The 19,456-nt window shown below is 46.9% G+C and overlaps 3 protein-coding genes across 16 annotated transcripts in view; 2 read left to right on the top strand and 1 right to left on the bottom strand.

Annotated features, from left to right (window-relative positions):
- The window catches only part of LOC1280429 (putative polypeptide N-acetylgalactosaminyltransferase 9), a 60,876-nt gene extending 56,942 nt beyond the window's left edge, over positions 1–3,934 (top strand). For 6 of the 10 annotated variants that reach the window (XM_061658408.1, XM_061658410.1, XM_061658404.1 and 3 more), the window contains 2 exons: positions 1,991–2,029; positions 2,607–3,934. In XM_061658408.1, coding sequence (XP_061514392.1) covers positions 1,991–2,029; positions 2,607–2,876 — 309 coding nt within the window. In that variant the 3' untranslated portion in view covers positions 2,877–3,934. The remainder of the gene's footprint in view (positions 1–1,990; positions 2,030–2,606) is intronic. The other 4 variants (XM_061658412.1, XM_061658413.1, XM_061658411.1 and 1 more) reach the window with 1 other exon arrangement.
- The window catches only part of LOC3291539 (neuroglobin), an 81,121-nt gene extending 68,878 nt beyond the window's left edge, over positions 1–12,243 (bottom strand). Inside the window, exon 1 of the mRNA XM_061658442.1 lies at positions 11,771–12,243. The gene's annotated coding sequence lies outside the window, so the exon portion shown is untranslated. The remainder of the gene's footprint in view (positions 1–11,770) is intronic.
- LOC1280431 (serine-enriched protein) lies at positions 6,701–18,729 on the top strand. 5 transcript variants are annotated; one of them, XM_061658430.1, is made up of 6 exons: positions 6,759–7,498; positions 8,714–8,790; positions 10,325–10,671; positions 11,416–11,454; positions 12,282–12,872; positions 12,993–13,316. In XM_061658430.1, the coding sequence occupies exons 3-6, from the start codon at positions 10,342–10,344 to the stop codon at positions 13,173–13,175; spliced, it is 1,143 nt and encodes a 380-aa protein (XP_061514414.1). In that variant the 5' UTR covers positions 6,759–7,498; positions 8,714–8,790; positions 10,325–10,341; the 3' UTR covers positions 13,176–13,316. The 5 variants fall into 5 exon arrangements, with proteins under 5 accessions (XP_061514417.1, XP_061514416.1, XP_061514414.1 ...); XM_061658431.1 differs by having other exon boundaries at positions 8,711–8,790; XM_061658434.1 differs by lacking the exon at positions 11,416–11,454 and having other exon boundaries at positions 6,880–7,498; positions 12,993–13,043; positions 13,293–18,729.
- The last annotated feature ends 727 nt before the right edge of the window (positions 18,730–19,456 follow it).

Here is a 19,456-nt window from a genome sequence, read left to right as displayed (position 1 = left end):
CGAAGATGCTTTGTTTTGGCTTTACCTTTTTCGGACTAAGGCGGACGGCGGACTGTTGGAAGCCCTCGGGGCTGGTTATGGAACCGTTTTAACGCACACTAAGCAACACGGACTATTGATAAGAAATTCCATGGCATGCCATATTGGCTCCCCCCCAAAATTAATACTTCATCAACACAGAACAACACAGACTAACAGGCCAACATCATCCACGAGAGAGATGGGCAGAGCGTTACCGCGTTCATGAACTAATGCTTATGTTGAATCGGCAACAAACGGTGATGAGGCAATACTAACGAATATTTGCTTTGCTTTTAACTTTAAGTACTATTTCTCACTTACAGTCAAAGTATTAAACAATAGACAGCTCACAAAGTGAATGAATAGAATTGGAAAATAGTTACTTGCTGCTACTAACCATCCTAAGAGCTTTTAATCGTAGTCGGTACACCCGAATAGTACACCTCTCGCTTCAACCGATTACCTTTCAATAAGAAATGCTACCTCACTTATTCATCGTAGCATAGTGCCAACATCATCACCACCACCACCACCAATAGAAAACGGAAGCAAATGCATTTTTCATCGACCGAACACTCGTTCATTAGCAATTGATTAGTTTCACGAATTTGTGTAGCCTTCACCGTGTACTGTTAAATTGAAAATAATAATTCACCACCCAGCATAGTTCCATCACGACTCCATCACGTTGATCAATCACCAAAAGCACCACGGAGGTGTGGCATGCTAAACAAAAAATGTAAACATTAATTAAAAACCTCCGTTTGTAAAACGTGACTAAAAGAGAGAGAAAAAACGTTGACTTTGGACATATGCTAGACGGTTAGAGTTCCCGATTGTGAAAAAAACATACCACTGACAGCAAACGATTTAATTAGACGATTGACAAAATTTTGTACTCAAACGCACACAAAAAAATGCATGTCCCCGTGCCTGTTAACGTGTGTTGAAGTTTTGCCTCGAACATACTTTTGGTCTTTTTTTGTTTAACTTTCTGTTTCTTATTTGTTTTGTTACACTAAAATTAAACAACTTTCTCCCAGCACAGTGACGCTACGCGATGGAAAGGTATTTTGCAGTGGCATTTGCGTACCTTGTGTGCGAAGAGCAAAACATTTTGTGGTGATGATTGGTAAACTGAATGCAACGTGTTTCCCCCTCTGTACATAGAAGTTTTTTGCCTGCCAGCTGTTGTTGTCATTTCCTTTCTCGCTTTTTTATATTTTCCTTTGCCCCGATCTAAAGCCAAACTGTACTCGAAACAGCTACTACCTTTCCCTAGGTATTGCCTTCCCTATCGCGGTATGGTTGTGTCTTTATCCTTTACTTCTTTGTATTTACTCGTTCTGAAAAGGGGAAATAGGTTAAGCAACAGCGGCGGTATAAGCAACAAAAATCATTCCCAAACAAAAAGCTTCTAATCAAAAGAGAGAGAGAGAATGAGAGCATTGAAAATAGTTTCACATGTATATGAGAGAGAGACAGAGAGATTTCATTTGTGACGCCACGTGTCGATTTGCTGTTATGTCATTCGCATTGGAACATATCATAGCACCAACATTACACACATTTACAAATTTACACAACATGTTCAAATTGGAAATGGAATTATACAAGCGGATGAAGAGTCTTGTTTAAAAAGCTAGAAAAGATACCAACAAGGAGCGTACAATTGCATAGCGACAGGCGTTTTCACATACAGTGCGCCTTAAAGTATGCAATCGTAGTTTGTAATGTATCTTTTCAACTTTTTACACAAAAAAACTCTCGTTCGTGTGTTCCCTGTTTGTGTTTCGACATTATACACTCATCCTTGTCCTCGTCTACATGTTTCCCATTGGCCAAGTGGTGGGTTCATTATGGGCAGCACCCGTCTTGTATGTACCCAATTCAAAAATAAAATGGACATCACGTTATCATCTAATCCTGTTCTTTTTCGTCCCCTGTCTGGATTGTCCCCCTTTTGCAGGGCTTGTTGGGCGCTCCCGATCAACACATGTTCTCCCGTGTACGTAGTAGTCCGTAAACCATCGTGTATCTGTAAGCCTCCGTTCCGGGTTAGATGTGTTTTAATTGGCATCAAACATCAAATCAAGACATGGAATCGAACACTCATAGGGTGCTCTACCCCTAGTCTCGGACCAAACTGGGACCGAGTACTTCTAACACGAGAACTAACACACAACACACATACAAAGAAAATGAAAAACAAAAACGTACATTAACACAAAACACATCACGGCAAAATCAAATGGAACAGATCATGTTGGGTTTGTAACCGCAGGGACTCCACGTCGTTTGGATGGAGAAATAATATGTTTTTTTTTTTATAATTTTAAACTATAACTTGTTCCCCACAGTCACTGGCGTAACGAAATGAAAATCTCTCACTCCGTACTTGTTTGAACCTATTTTCTAGTTGCGCTCCATTTGTTACGCTATAGCAAGTAGAGTTACTCCTACCATGAACTTCAATATTGACGGTTTTCTTTTTCTTAAACCCCCCAACTTCCCAACCCCGTTACTTCTTATCCCGCTCCTTTACCTCCGTACACTCGCAAATTCCCCCTTCCCACCCATTTTAGTACTGGATGCTGAGCAAAACGGGTGAGATCCGGCGGGATGAGGCGTGCCTTGACTACGCGGGCGATGACGTGGTGCTGTACCCGTGCCACGGTTCCCGGGGCAATCAGTACTGGAACTACTCGGACCAGTCGCACCTGCTCCGTCACGGCTCGTCCGACAGGTGTTTGGCGATCAACGAGGCGAAGAACAAGCTGATCATGCAAGACTGTAATGCGGCCGTCGAGGCCCAGCGGTGGTCCTTCCAGAACTACGACGCCAGCAAGCTGTGAGGGGCAGGAGAGGCACACGGCTAAGCTCCTTCGGCGCTGTCACCGAAGTCCCCAATAGAAAGGAAGGGAGAGAGAAAAAGAACTTCCGGTTCCTCAGCAACTATCAAGCACTATTGCCAGCAACTTGGAGCTATCTCAGGAGCTAATTTCAGGATTTGCACCATGAGTCTGACACAGGACTCTCTCTCTCTCTCCTTCCAAACCATGGACCTTGTTCCAGGGAAATCACACACAGACAACACACGCAGCATTCCTTTCTTCGTATGCTTCCTTCAATCAATTCCAACCACATTTACAATCCCGGGGTCGGGTCGTCGCGACGAGCGAATCAGCGAAGGAGCGTTTAGGATTGATTTTTAATTAATGTGATGTTTTTTTTTATATAAATATAACTATGTTAGGGCAAAACATTGCGGGATAGAAGCATAAAAGCCCGTGCTCAACTTGCCAAGTTTGTGCGAGAAAAAAACCGCTCTAAAGGGCAACACGTGTGAGTGAAAATGAGTTTTCTTTTCCCTTCTGTTGTACATATTTAAGTAGCATCGATGAATCGCGGCAGAAGCGAAAGCCGACTTGAGAGACTTTTATTCCAAGTATAGCAAGGCACTTTGCACTTGTTTTGTGTGTGTTTCTGTTTGTTTTTTTTTTTGTGTAATTGTTTTAGATACTTTTGCTGATTTTGCATTCTGCAATAATTTTCTTCCACTATCGTATAGTTGTAAGGCTTTTAGTTTGTAGTGATTCTAGAGTGAATTCCCCTCTCGGATACGTTTTATTTAATGTATAACCTAATTTGTTTCCTTTTTTTGTTTGTTTGTTAGTTAGCAGAAACACTTGCATGTGACTACAAAATTTAAAGAAAAAAAAACATATTATATTTAAACAATTATGTGACTGCCATAAAAAAAGAAAGCAAACTGCAGAGGGAACGCAAAACTCCCTGTTAGCAATAGAAAGCGCACGAATACGAAATGGCGCAAAGTGTGCAATTGAACGCGAGAGAACAGCAGTGGGATTGTCCCAACGGAAACGGAATAGTTTTTAATAGTAGTGCAGAAGAAGAAGAAGAAGAAGAAGAAGAAGAAGAAGAAGAAGAAGAAGAAGAAGAAGAAGAAGAAGAAGAAGAAGAAGAAGAAGAAGAAGAAGAAGAAGAAGAAGAAGAAGAAGAAGAAGAAGAAGAAGAAGAAGAAGAAGAAGAAGAAGAAGAAGAAGAAAAAGAAGAAGAAGAAGAAGAAGAAGAAGAAGAAGAAGAAGAAGAAGAAGAAGAAGAAGAAAAGAATAATGTTTGAAGAACGGCAAGGTAAAGCTCCAGCTCCTAGCAAGAACAGACACAATGCAAACAATCGTCAAGACTTAGGTACAGAAAGATTTCAAACACCGGTTGAGAAAAAAACAACACTACAAAAACACACATTAATGAACCAATTCTCAATGAATGCAACAATTGCACAACAACAATAAAACAGGGCAAATCAACTACAGACCGATCGAACGACAATCTTTACAAGAAAACGAACACAAAACTCCAACACTACAAAACAGTAACAGCAGCAAACGACACCCTACTGATCCACTGGGCTTGTGTTGTTTGTATGTGAATTCATTGTTCTTCACAGCTTCCGAGGAAGTACAACAAATTTGCTCAAAATTAACAGAAACAATAGAGTTTCTTTCCATTTCATGCTGCTACTCGTTTGTACAGAAGAAGAAGAAGAAGAAAAAGAAAAAGAAGTAGAAGAAGAAGAAGAAGAAGAAGAAGAAGAAGAAGAAGAAGAAGAAGAAGAAGAAGAAGAAGAAGAAGAAGAAGAAGAAGAAGAAGAAGAAGAAGAAGAAGAAGAAGAAGAAGAAGAAAAGATAAGCCGTTTCAAGAGAAAATGTCGAAGAATGTGTCAGAAGAGTAGATAAAACAAGTAGAAACGAGTAAGAAAGTGATTTATTTTATGTAAAATACACACACATATCAAAGAGGAGGGATAAATGCAAATGAATCAACCCAATATCTCCTCAAAAGCTGACGATCGCAAAGCCGTAAAACGACAACCATTCCAATGTTTTTAAAACGTGTAAACCCCGATATCAAAAGAATAATTAAACCCTTCGTTAGTAGAGAGCCTCGTCACACACGTGCTCGTCACATATCGTCAAATTATAACAAACAGTAGAAGAGAGAAAACAAACCTCCTGTATATCAATGTTAACGCCTGCAAAACCGAACGAACTTCTCTCCCATCATCATTCCTCAACCATCATATCGAGATTGGTTCTCGTTTTATAGAATGAACCGTTTAGCAATAATCAATCAACGAACGAAGCTGCTGCAACAAAACAAACTCTTCCATTGATCCATATCCTTATACACCTGACACCATGTGTGGTTTGTTTTTATTGTAGTTTTGGGTCGAAATAGTTACACAAACTTTACAATGTTTCTTTTCTCCACTAAAAAGAAAGAAGCGTTATCAAACTGTTAGTTTCGCTTCCAGTTATCTTGCTCTGTAGTGTTGTTCAGCTGCATGAGAAGCACGTGTGTGTGTATGTGTATGTATGTGTGCAGTACAGTTAGATATGTAAAAAAACCCAACAAAACCGAAACATTGCCCCATAGCAAACTATATGAAAAGCGAAGAAACGAGCCCGTTTCTCTACATGTGCCTTTTTAAAATTCATGCATTACGCACCTACAAGTGGGGCAGTGAGCACACTGAACGGATACTACTGTATCGGAATGCGTCTGGGGGACGGTGCAACCTAATCTCTGTAGTCTCTTTGCCACCCAACACCCCCTCCCCCAAAAAAGGAAGAAAAAGCGGGAAGAGCAGTAAATGGTTTCCATGTGTAATTGCGTGCAATGATACAATTCCTTCTCTCGGTAGACTTCCAGCACACGATGAAGCATGTGTGTGTGTGAGCATGTATGTATGTGTGCGTGTGTGTGTGTGTGTGTGTGTGTGTGTGTGTGGGTTGAAAGACCTATTAGCTCATATGTATGTATAGATGATATATTGAACGTATTTTTTAGTTTGATCTTGTACACGGAACGAAACAGTATGGCATTGCGTTCTACGGTATCATTGAGGCAATTGTACTTTAATAGGAACTGAACCGAGAGGAACAGGAGGTGGAACTTTCCTAGAAAACACAAAACAAAACCAGCGATAATATGAAGAAAGTAAGCGCGTCGAAAAATGAACGGAAACCCCTTCCCCACATTGTAAATAGTCAAGTATGATGCGAAAAAAAAACTTATAAAACATACACACACTACAACAAAAAAGTAAAGTAAACCTGTAATCAACAACGTATAAAAAAACAAAAAGAAGAAGTAAAAACATACACATATCTTTTACGAAAACAAACCCCACTGCAGCAACAGACGGTGAGGATGATGAAACTGCATAAAACATCGATTTATCTGATATTCAATCACAAAATGGTGTTTTTTTTATAGAATGCAACGTATTGGGGCTGCCCTAAACACACATCACAACTCCTTTGTGGGCGTGATCATTTGTGCGGCTCGATGCTACTGAAAACCTATCGCTTTCTCACTAGACGGGGGAAACATTACTATTAATTCCCAACAGAAACACACGAACATGATGAAACCTTTTTGTAAATCATTACTTAAGACAACGGAAAGTACATCGAAAACAAGACGAGTGAAACGAATGCACAGCTTAGGCAACAGGCGTGAAAGGCGTGGGCAAACAAGTGAAAGCCAAATGGTAAAAAAAAGTGGAGAAAACAACACAAAACGGCACAAACAACTGCAGCAGACGGGGAAGAAAACTGTAACAATAAAGTAATAAACAAAATTTATTTGGAAAAAAAGGTTCATCGTTTCTCTATTACTACTTTGACTGTTTTGTTGAGAAATTTGTTATTGTTTTTTTCTGTTTTGCTTGTCGTTTGTCATCGATAGACGCCTAAAGGTATGCTATTTGCTATACAAAATCACTTTTTAAAAGAGATTTGATTTTTTGGTATCATTACATTTTTCAAAACCTTTTTTTTTAATACACAGTACTTTAAAGGGAAGTTTGGAAGTCCCATTTGTGTTTTTTTGGAATAAATTGAATCAGGTCAACCACTGTGCGATGCAGCACGATTCGAGCAGTACGTCCAATGTCCAATGTTTACTAGATTGAGAAAGCGCTTTTTTGCCACTCAAACACACACACACGCACGCACACCATTGCAATGGCAACTGTCACTTTCAGCACGACACGTTCACATCAAGCGCATGCGTTCCAGCTGCTCCTTTCTTGCACTCACCCAGCGCGATACTAACTACGGGGCGCCTCCATCGTCAGCCATGAGGAAGGAAAAGGAAAGCTGTGCTGTTCAAGCTCGGCTCGCTGGACAGAGCGCTGGTGGCGTCATTCTGCTGAACACCGTCGGCCGAGTCGGATGGGCAAGCTATAGAGAGTCTTTCTGTTTCCTGTGTAGTGTCTGTGCATTTGTGCGTGCACCTGTGTGCGCGCGCGTGTGTGTGTGTGTGAGGGGCTGGTAGCAGCTTCTGCCTCACCTCAGGAAGCAAACGGGAGGAAAATCTTGCGTGTGGCAGTTTTCTGTTCACTGTTTAGTTTCTCCGTTTTTTTCGCTAGTGCTCTTGCTAAAAGGTAGCTAACGGGAGTGTCTGTGTGTGTTTTTTTTTTCATTCTTTTCAAAAGTATTGTTAACTGTGTCAAAAGGGTTGCTCACCTGGGGGAACGGATCAATCGGATGGTGGTGTAGTGGGCTCAGTGCTGTGCTGATGTGCTTGGTGGAAGAAAGAAATGCTGAAAAAATGACAAAAAAAGGATTCTTGTTCCAATCGAATGATCTCGAACGATGCAAAAGAGGTCTCCCGTAGCTTGAAGGACAATTCGAGCGAGAGAGAGAGAAAAAAAACTTCACCTTTCCTAGCAGCTGTTATCAGTCCCTTTTTCCCCAGTATTCCTTCCCCGCTTTTTCACCCCATTAAAAAACTGGCAGCTTAAAATACTTTTCCCGTTCCTCATCTACTGGGTTCGCCTGTTTGTGAATGAATCCATCAGTGCGAGCGCACACACGAAGGTGCACAGAAATAGTCGCAAAGCTCAACACAGAAGGACACACACGGCCAGGGCCATCTAGGCGCAAGGAAAAACGGAGCAACAGCTTCTAGGTTTCTTCCCAGCGTGTTTTTCACATCCTACTTCCTTTTACACGCGTGCGTGTGTGTCTGTGTGTATGTCTATTGGTGATTTGTGGCGATGTGTTAGTGACGACAAAGCAGGCCTTTCTTTACGGTAGAAAAGGACTTCTCCGTGTGTGTTTGTTGCGTCCAGTGTGTTTCGTACTCCCGTGTGCGTCTGTGTGTGTCACGATAATTTTTACATGAGAAGCCTTCATTTTCCACTGTCCCGCCAGCTGCTGCATGTTCGATTCCTGGAAGGGAATGTAAAAAAAAGCTCCTACCCTTTGACCTCCATTGCATCAACACCAACAGCAAAGGAAGCTGTTTCGAGGATAGAAAAAATCAAACAAAAAGCTTTCCACTCGCTTCCACCCATCTCCACACACACACACACATAAACCTCCAAGCAAGCACAGCAAATTGATTGCCACCACCACACCATGCCCGCGCTTCGCATCCGTCCGTCCGTCCATCCATCGCTCCATCGTTTGTTTGGCCTTTCTAACCTGCTCGAACACCACGTGCGCCTCCCCCCCTCCCCCCTACATAGTACCAGTACTTCATTCATACACTTCTTTCTCTCACCGCTCCACCCATTCTCTCTCTCTCTTTCTCTCTCTCTATTTTCATCCTCGTTTTATTGTTTTTTGCTCGTTGCCGCACACCACCAAAGTAGAGCCAACCCAACCTCACCTCACCAACCATTTTTCCTGTCGGAACGGTTTGAGTAAAAGCTTGCAAAGATTGCAACAGGTTCGTATGCTTCTTCTCTCTGGTCACTGTCTCTATGTTTTCTATGTGTGCGTATGTGCTCTATGTACGTTATCTGTTCTGTTCGGGCGTATGGGTAGGCAGTATTTGCCATTGCCATGCTGGAAGCGCTTTCGTACGAAATTAAAGGAAAGCGGGGCAATTAGGTGTTCTTTTGTGTTTGTGAAAGGGAATAGAATGTAATCGAATTTACTTTCAGTTTTGTATAAAAATGTAAGTTAAAAGAGTCAAAAGGGTTTATTTTATGCAAAACGAATCATTGCAAATAAACGCCTAAATGTATACACTTTGCTGTAGCAAATGACTAAATAATGTTATATAAGGTAAATTGCATACATTTAGGCGTTTCATTTTCATCAGAAAACGCTCTTTTACGTCATAGCAGAAAAGCATTTCTCAGCATCCATTTTCCCTCCCTGCCTCCATATGGTGCGTACGACGGTCTGGAAGTGATTGGAACACTTCCGTTCAAGCACCATGGCCCGCCCGTACCCTGTGTCCCCTTTTTGCCTACCGGCTACTCGATGCTAATGCAGAAAACATTGTCCCACACAGCAGACTTACCCACGCTCCGTTGTTTTGCGTGTGTTTTTCTGTGTGGCTCTGTACTGTACAACCTTTTAAAATTCAGCCTGCCTTCCGGGCAGACGGTTGACGTTATATTTCCATTAACCATCAGGATGTGTGTGCTGCTAGGGCCCGGGAGACTGTTCCAGCACGAATTGCAAAAAAACGATTAGACGGCCATCGCTCGACAGGGGACGCCCGGGACGCAATTAACGGATGAAAAACCCCGCCCCCTTCCGCCCTGTGTCGGTCGGTGCCGTTGGGTAACGTTACCGAGCTACGATTGATTGAGCAGGGCATGATTGATTGGCTCGGGCAACGTGGAGAGTACACATTGATTGATTAAAGCGATTGCACAATGTAATAAAAGTGTACAGTGTAGCGCGAGTGGGAGGGGGGGGGGAGTGGGAGGAGCGGAACGGGTTTCTGCTTCGCTAGATTGGCTGTGCTAAATGGAGTGTGCCATTTCCCGTACCCCGTACGGGTTGAACGCAACAGGTGGAAAACATAGGACGCTTCGAGGGGACCCTTTATTTTCATCGGCATAAAGCTTTCGTTTTTCGTTCAAGGTTCAGTAGTTGAACACGAGAAATAGATTTCCTGTTTTCTCTTTTTCCTTCAAATACGATATTTTTGCAAAAAAAGGTACAAAATTTGCATACTTTTAGGCGCAAAAACGTTATTGAGTATAAAAGCGCCTAAAGCTATGCAATGTACATCGCAAAACTATCCTAAATCGCCCAATACGTGTTGAATAGCACACAATTACCGAAAGCACCATGTTGTACAACAGGAAATTAATACTCATCAGTGTCTAAAATATGATCGATCGATTTGTTTGTAGCTTTCATATGTGTGTGTGTGTGTTTTTACTCTACGTAGCCCGTAACGTAAGCTGTCATGACCACAACTTTCTCTTCTCATCTTCCCACCTCCCCCCCTCCAACAGCAATAGAAATTACAGCTATGCCTGAAGTGCTCCCACTTTCTGGCATGGCTGACGCCGAGCCGGACCTCTCGACGTTCGAGAACAAGTCCGGCCTGGCGGAGGACATGAAGTTTCTCGCCTCGATGCCGGAGCTGTGCGACGTGACGTTTCTGGTGGGCGAGACGCGCGAGCCGGTCTGCGCGGTCAAGGCGGTGCTGGCCGCCCGCTCCCGCGTCTTCCAGAAGATGCTCTACCAGGCCCCGTCGCCGCAGCGCAAAAAGGAGCCGCCGCCGCGCGAGAACAAGCTGCGCCTCTTCCTGAAGCGCTCCTCCGAGCCGCTGCTGAACCTGCAGAATGCGGCGCAACAGGTGAGTTTTGCGTGGGCTGCTGAGCAGTGGGGAATGCTCGCGGGGAAGCTCATTAGGCAGCTGTCGGGAACATGTTGCCCCGTTTTTAGTTTGCCTCATTTTTTGTTTGTTTGTAAGCAACAGTTGTGAGTTGGCTAGCCGATCCAAATGCTTTTGTACATATGGCCAGAACAGTGATAGTTTCGTTTTGTTGGTAGCTTTCATTTTTGTTGCCACATTCATTTTACAAACCTAAAGCCAAACCTTGAGTCTTGAGTTGAGTGTACTTTTGACCTCAGTTTTTTTCGTAGTGTAAATAAAGCGTCCCATTGATGCAAACTTTAACCATCAACAAATGATCTGCAAATAAACCGATACCGTTTGTCTATTTTGTCTCTCTCCAAATGCCATCGTTCCATGCGTTTATATGTGTGTGTGTGTGCGTGTGCGTGCCAATTAACCAAAAACTAAACTATAAAAAATGAACATTCACACTGTTACATCGCCCGTGGGCCGTCGCATTCGTGCATCTGCTCCCGCTTGAATTGCCAAAAAACCACAAACAAACCAATGAACCGCTTTTATCCGCCTTCTCACACAACCAACAAATGCTCCACGTCCTACTCTTCCCCACTTCCACAACTGGGGACCCCCTTTTCTGGGGTCTAATGGCGGGGTCCAACAAACCAAAAATAACCATCCGATAAACGACCCGCCCGCCTTCCATCATGACACATCCAACAACCCCCAACCACATCCAAATAGAGAAGCGGCTTCAACCAGCAACTAGCGCCTATTGCGGAGGTAAACTACATTAGTGTGCAAATAGTGTGCCAAAAAACAACAAAAAAACACCTTACTGAGTGGTTCGAGAGCATCGAATCTCGAGCGCATGCTACAATCTTAGTGCTTCTTGTGTTTAGCCTTCCTGTTTCGCTTCCTGTCTCGCTCGCGCGGCTTCTTTCTACTCTCTATCCACTCTCCCTATCGCTCTCGTTCGTACGTACACACCATGACACCATCATCACAGACACGCGTTATTGCTTGCATGCATTTTGTATTATTTTGCTGCGCAGTACAGCTTCACTAATGCACTGACCGGAGGTCACAATACACTCACGCTTCTGCTTCTGATGTGCTTTCACTGTGCTTGATCGATGTGCGACCTTGCTTGCGACTACTAACGTAGCACTAAACAAACGAATGCAACTGTTTCTTCAAACACGTCACTACTCTTTCCAAACCTCAGCACTCCCTACGTGGCACTGAACTACTCTAACTTCCTTGCAGACTTTCGTTTTCTTCTCTCACTTGCTCACTTGCACCGCGAAATGAATGACACAAAAGAAACACTGCTCACCACTGTTATAATACTGTCACCTTTAAGCGTACCTCTCTCTCACACACTAACACTCTGATTTTGGTGTTACATCTCCTTTTCTGAACGTTCTCTCTGCTAGTGCGAGCCACTTCCCTTTCATCTGTTCTGATTGTTACGATCGTGTTTAGAGTAGTGCAAGCTTTCCGTTTCCAACTACAGCACGCTACATCTACTGTCCTTTTCTCTGTATCTCTCCTTCTCTCTTTCTCTCACTCGCAACACACACGCGAACCGCACGCGCTGCCACTAGCCGGCCGGTCAGCAGCACCAGACGCTTATAATAGAAGAGTTCGAGCCGGACGTGTTTCGGCAGCTGATCGAGTACATTCACACCGGCTGCGTGACGCTGCAGCCCCGCACCCTGCTCGGCGTGATGAATGCCGCCGACTACTACGGGCTGGAGGAGCTGCGCCGGGCCTGCGGTGGCTTCGTGCAGTGCTGCATCAACGTGGACACGGTGTGTGCGCTGCTCGCGTCGGCCGAGCGCTACATCCAGTACAAGTGCACCAAGAGCCTGGTGCAGAAGGTGCTCGAGTTTGTGGACGAGCACGGCAACGAGGTGCTGAATCTGGGCAGCTTCACGCTACTGCCGCAGCACGTGGTGAGGCTGATACTGGCGCGGGAAGAGCTGCGGGCCGACGAGTTCACCAAGTTCCAGGCGGCGCTGATGTGGAGCAAGAAGTACTGCGACTCGAACCAGAACACGCCGCTGAAGGAGGTGATTGGGAACTTTCTCGAGTACATCCAGTTCCACAAGATACCGGCGAACGTGCTGATGCGCGAGGTCCATCCGCTCGGGCTGGTGCCGTACTCGATCATCATGAACGCGCTGGCGTACCAGGTGAGCCAAACAGGCCCAAAGCCCCACCCGCCCAGTGTGTTTCCTTCTGCTTGTTCTACACATTCTTCCCCACCCCCCCCCCCCCCTTCGCCAGCTGTGCTAACTTCCGTACCGTTTCAGGCAGACCCAGCAAGTGTGGACCCCGGAAAGCTCTCCCCCAACTCCAGCCGAGTAAGGCGGGCGAGACAGTCGCACGGGCGCTCGATGTCCGTGCAGAGCTCGCTCGATCCGTACGGCTCGAACACGACGCTTAGCTCCAGCGGCAGCAGTGATCCAGCTAGTGGACCACCTCACAGCAACTAACAAAGGCTCAACGGCCCCTCCTCTCCAACTCCAGAGTCGTCCTCCCACCATGGCCGATCGTTGTCGTCCTCCCACCATCCCGGCCAGCACCACCATCACCACGGCCACCACAGCCAGCACCATCACCACAGCCAGCATCTGCACCAGCCGAACAGTGGCGGGTCGAGCAGCTCGCGCTCGCTGCCCAAAATACGGAAGGCCAAGTCGCAGAGCTTCCGGACCCGGCGCAGCCCCTCCGAGCGCAGCTCCAAGGGCGGTCACGTATCGCCGTGGAACTTTAGCGCGCAGCTCAGCACCGGAACCGGTACGAGTACACAGGTGCAGCAGCAGCAGCAGCAGCTGCCAAAGTCTCCTGTCGGTAGTATGACGCATCTGGAGCAGCACCGCAGCTCGATCAGCTCGGCCAAGAGTCCGTGTCTGTCGCGCCAGGGCACGTTGCGATCGTCCCATCGGCGGAAGAGCAGTCTCGGCGCTTCGCTTAACCTGAGCCAGGGACGGCGCAGTCCGATCAGCATGCTGAACGACCGTAGCCCCTCGGGACGGCCCAAGAGTCCGAACCTGCTCATCACCGATCAAGCGTACGCGTCCAGCTTCGATCGTCGATCGCCCACGGCCATGTCGTTCTCGGGCCGGCGCAGCCCGTCCGGACTGCGATCACCTTCCGGTGGGCTACGGTCCCCATCGGGGCGTCGCAGTCCGCTCGGCTTCAACCTGCAGTCGGAGTACTCGGAGCTGCTGCAGAGCCAGCAGGATCGGTTCAGTCCCAACTCGCTCAGCAGCCACCAGTCGACGAGCGGGGCGGATCGACGCACCAGCCCAACCATCCATCTACCTCCAGAGCGTAGTCGCAGTCCGGTCGGGTTCGGGTCCCGGCTCGGCGGCAGCCTGTACGGCCCCGTAGGGTCGGAATCGCGCTCGGCCCGCACCAGCCCTACCACGCTGGGCACGATTCCGCCGATCACCATCTCCAATCCCTCGGAGACGTACGAGATTGTGCAGAAGTCTATCGAAACCAACCAGCAGCAGCAGCAGCAGCAGCGCAGCCCGAAGAGCCCCAAAAGCCCCAAGAGTCCCATGAAGCCTGAACCGGGCGCAGCGAACGGTGGCGGCCAGTCAGCCCCCGAAAAGAAGGAGAAAACGAGCGTCATGAAGGAGATACTGGCGTTCGTGCGCAAACCCTCCAAGAAGGTTACGACGCGCACGAGCAAGTTTGCGGCGGCATTCACGCGCACGGAGTCTACCACGGGAGCGCCTCTGCTGCGTCAGAGCACCTTCTCCAGCATTCAGAACTCTTCCAGCTGTGCTGGGCGCAATGCGATCACCAAGCAGATGTCGGAGATTGCCTTCGAGCCGATCATGTCCTCGCTCAAGTGGAAGAACGTCGGCTCCAAGATGTCGCTCAAGTCACTCAAGAAGCTGTCCCAGGGTATGAGCGTTACCTCGGATGGACGCTCGCGGGACAAGCGCTCGAGTGGCGACGAGGTGAGCGATGTGGAGAGCAGTGACGGGGCGGCAGGAGCATCAGGAATTCCCAATGCCTCGGAGGCGGTGTTTGAGGTGCTTGAGAGCGTCCATTTTGAGAAGGTCGGCGAAGCGTACATCAAGCACGACCAGATACGGGAAGAGGAAAGTCCGCGCGGCTCGCAGGATAGTGCGGCTGGCAGTGATGACGATGAGCGGCACGGGTCAGACAGTGGCCGTCTGCGGGTGACAGCTGTCAGTGAGATCAAGAAATCGTTGGAAGCTCTTTTTACACGCCAAGAACCGATTGATGAGGCGGGAGAAACGGGTGCCACGGGAACGACTCGCGAACCGGACGCCATCCAATGTCCAACGTTTGAGATTGAGCCACCCTCTAGGAGAGCTTCCTTTGATCCGCCTCGCTCGCCGTTCTTGGAGAACCTGCGCAGCCTGAGTGACACGGATCACGAGGGAACTCACCACAGTCGGTTGGATTCGGGCGGTGATAGCTTTGAGATGATTGACACGACCGACCGAATGCCGGGATCGAGCGTTTCCGGCGATCGCCACTCCTCCATGGACACCAGCTTTGACATCTCGCGCTATCAGTCCACGAGCTACGAGGATCAAAACTCGAGCTTCGAGCTGGTGGAGCTGGACAACTCCCAGCGCGGTGACAAAACGCTCTCCCCGTTCGACATCCGCAAGTCATCGATCGAGCTCGTCGATGCGGAAACGTTCCAGCGCTCCGGCTATCCAGAGGGTCGCAAATCCTCCCTGGAGACGCACTTTGACCTTGCCGACAGCTACCAGCAGCACCAGCAGCACCAGCAGCAGCGCTCTGCCAGCCCCCGATCCGCCTTCTCGCTCATCTCCAACTCGCGGGCACCGACGCGCAAGCAAATCTCCGAGCCGGGCCGCTGCCGGGACTCACTGCCACGATCCGGTGCACCGGCGGGCACCGGCACCGGCATGAAGACGCACTACTCCGCACCGCACCGTGCCAAATCGCCCCTCTCGAACCAAACCTCGTCCAACTTTAGCTCGCGCGACAGCTACGACTCCATCTTTGAGTCGATGCCACCACCGCCACCACACTACCACACGCACCAGCATCAGCAGAAGAGCCCGTACTCGTCGTCCGACCCGAAGCAACACTTCCCGCTGCCGCCCCGCAAATCCTCGAACGAGTCGCCCCGCTTCCTCTGCACCGACAAGCGCTGTGCCGCGATCTTTGAGCCGCGCCCGTCGGTCGGTTCGATCGGGACGGTCAGTGCGGGCGGCGGCGTCGGTGGCGGCATCGGTGCGGCCTCGGTGACGGGCCGGCTGTCCTCCTGCTACCTGGACACGTCGAGCGGCAGCGAGTTCGAGCCGCCGTCGCCGCGCCGTGCCGCCAGTGCCTCGCCCAAGCACACCTTCACCTTCCGGATCGTGCTGAAGAAGGTGGACAGCTCGCCGGACGCGATCTGCCCGTCGGCCGAGCGGCGCCAGCTGCGCGAAAAGGCCGAAAGCCGCCACAAGCGGCGGGACAGCCGCCGGAAGAAGCTGCTCGAAATCGGGAAGAGCTTCTAAGAAGCAGTAGAAGAAGAAGAAAGGAAACGCGCGCGCGCCGTCGAGATCACACAGAACCAAGCGGGTTGGATCTCGCCTCGCAACGAAGGAATTGGCGTTCTGGCGTTGAACGCTTCGTTTTGTTTGCATTTCGTTTGTGTTTATTGTTGTAGTACGAGCAAAAATGTACGAATCTCGAGTAGCTGGAACTGCTCGAATAGTTAAGCAGCACAAGTTTCAGTAGTTTAGTTCAAGTTCGTTTCAAAACATTCAATCAGAGCGCGACATTGTTATGAGTTCTGCATTAACACAGGAGGTAAAGATTCAGAAATAATTCGGTAATAACTTCTCGAAAGTTTCTAATTACCAGACAAACTAATGATTGGGGATGCCAAATGAAATTTTTGCAAACATTTAATAACACTCTAGCCGTCGTTTTTTGCATGTCTTGACAGTCAAACTCACTCATCATATCAATAATCGATCGTTTTTGCCCCCGTTTGAATATTTGACTAAGCGTATTTGAAATTCCATAACACTGCAGCATATATGCGGCAAAGTGTGTGGTTCGTTCACTAACCGATTCTGATCGTGGTTCAGATTAAGCATATAACAGGAACGTTTTTAAAACCTCTCCATCTTGCCGGTGCCGGTATCGACGTTTTTGTGGAGAAAGTATCATCTTCCCACAACACATGCACTTCCTACAAACGAAACGTGTTCAAAATAATAATATTAACAAACAGAAAAGGTGAAACGAGTGGACGAGAGTGAAGTAAAAAAAACTATACCGTTACCGTTCCTCCTCAGGTGTACTTGATAATCGTATAGAAAGGAAAGCAGAGCAGAGAGTCATGCAGAGTTGTTGTAGTAACCCCTGTACTCAGTACCCTGTACTGTTTCACTCACTTTCTTTTCCACCTTCGATGGCACAAAATCGTGTTAAAGACCCTTTCTTACTTCTCCCTTCACCAGATACCCACCCACGTTTTCCAAAGTGCAAAACACCTCAAAAATCAAACGCTCGATCTCGCGCCTGCGAGCATCGTTAAATTCAGATGTATATGACAAGTAGTAGAAATGTTACATTTTTCACTCAAATTCGTAAACTTTATCAAATGTTACCCCGTGTTGCGTGAAGCAGAAGAAGGCTCGTTATTTAGTATCGATCTACACACCACTTTGATGGAAGATTACAACACACGGTTACACACGGTTCACACAGCCTGATGACTGATGATGGCACTCAAATTGCAGCACACATTTACTTTACATGCTCCTTGCACGTGAGAAACGTGACAGAAACTGAGCAATCGCTCAGAAGACAGAAGCACAAGAGGCCGTGCAGGAATAGGGCCAGCAAAGTACTGAAGGGTTCGGTGGACAGACTGGTTGGTTCGGACGTTCGGTACAACTGGCAGACAGAATAGAGAAGAAAGAAGAACAAGAAACACGCACACTTGAAAACTTTCCGGGATCAAAGCGTCTTCTCTTAGGCACTCAAATCAAACTCACACTCACTCTTTCTCGGGCAAACGGAACGAAGAGCACAAGAGCTGGTTTCGATGTAGCGTTTACAGGTAGGGTAGAATATACTGGAGTATACTAGTAGTTCCGGCAACAACTACGGTAGCAACAACAGACAACTTGTGCCGGGCTATATGGGCTGACGCTGTCGATCAGCCATGTGACAAGAAACTCACCAAACACAACACAACAAACAAACATAAAAACAAACAAACAACAGAGACACTCTGGAGGGGTCCGTCTTAACTGTATACGCGAATGTGTTTCCCATTTGTGTTGGCGCGCTGTAACGCTTTCCCGCATCCTTTCGCAATCCCTCCGCTAGAATAGGTGTAACTCCCAGATGTGACAACATGGTGTGACGGGTTCGTACGGATCGAAAAAAAAGATCATGCCGGCGACACTGAAACTGTTATAAGTGTATTTTGTGTGAGTGTTTGTTCATGAATGTCGACTATCTATAATGTCTATGTTGTGAACCAGATGCGCATTCCAGCATGTCCCGATCTACTAGCACGATCACGATCCAGTGTGCCCCAGATGCATGTTACTGGATATTTCCAAAGGATCTCCACTCAATTCTACAACATTCTATCCCTTCTTTCATTGTGTGCCAATAATCCACTCACTCTTAGGACCCTTAATTCCTTAATGTCCTCAATCCCAAGGGCAGCAAGCCATTCTACAGTTCTCTCGATAAGCCAAAAGATGACGCGAGACGGGAATCCACATGGACTCTTATCACAAGACACCCACAGACACTACGGAGGTCCAAGGTCCAGTTACTCATGAAACCTCATCCCGCTACACTTCACCCACTGCAACACATCAAACTTCTAACACACACACTCACACACCTTTTACCCACCCAATCGTATTGTGAGACAGTCAAAGTCAAGGAAATCCATTTGTCTACATCCATGTAATCGGTGTATGTTGATTGACAAAACCAAACTAAAAAAACACACACACACAACCAAGCAAAATATACATACATATATATTGATGATGAAAATTGGGGCTAGTTTATCTTGGTAAACTGAAAGAAATGGTAATGAGTTGTACGGTGAGTAAAGCGTAGTATCACATTACAGGGAAAAGTCATTTGCAGTAGCACAGATAAATATTAAGGCATACTGGAATGGATCTAGTTATGAAGTACATCTTATCGCTTAATTGTTTGTTTTGCTACTAGCTTTTATGTACAATGGTTTTTAGCTAATGCGGAAGTCGTTGATAAGAGTAGACCATCGACTACTTATAGAGCGAAGGTGTCAAGGTGCATTGCAGTATGACACAATGTGTTTTGGCTTCTGTGGTTTGAGCTATCTGTGGCACTGTTTAATGTTTTAACTCAACTTGTATTTGTTACTCTATTTATCAGACGCATACGGCAAAGCTTCTGGACATGATAACTTTACATTTTCGTTTACGTTCTTACAAGCAGATGTAATGTGACGACGTAGCAAAGGTAGTGATACTGATAGCACATCCGGGCTGCTTCGGGAAGAAGGGGTGAGTGGAGTTCCCGCTAGCTAGATATCACCTCTACGACACTAATCGTACCGCAGGCCATTCAATAGACCTTTCCTAGTAATTAACGACATTGACATGACGACTCAAACAAACGTTTCAAGTCTTACAGAAGTCTTCTAGATAAAGACTTGGTTCTTATTACGACTATAAGCATTGATTTGGGAGTATTTGAAGTCTCGTACTGTCAACAACCTATGACCTTGAGC

The sequence above is a fragment of the Anopheles gambiae genome, chromosome 3 (genome assembly GCF_943734735.2).
Source record: "Anopheles gambiae chromosome 3, idAnoGambNW_F1_1, whole genome shotgun sequence".
Classification (NCBI taxonomy): Eukaryota; Metazoa; Arthropoda; class Insecta; order Diptera; family Culicidae; genus Anopheles; species Anopheles gambiae.
Note: the sequence above shows the minus strand (reverse complement) of the source record. Positions and strands in the feature narration are given on the sequence as shown.

What these genes read in the sequence shown, in the direction of transcription:
- LOC1280431 (XM_061658434.1), top strand. Translation starts at nt 10,342, where the DNA reads ATGCCTGAAGTGCTCCCACTTTCTGGCATGGCTGACGCCGAGCCGGAC. An exon ending in TGAACGCGCTGGCGTACCAG is followed by an intron (nt 12,873 to 12,992) that starts GTGAGCCAAACA and finishes GTACCGTTTCAG; the next exon opens with GCAGACCCAGCAAGTGTGGA. An exon ending in TCTCCCCCAACTCCAGCCGA is followed by an intron (nt 13,044 to 13,292) that starts GTAAGGCGGGCG and finishes CACCACAGCCAG; the next exon opens with CACCATCACCACAGCCAGCA.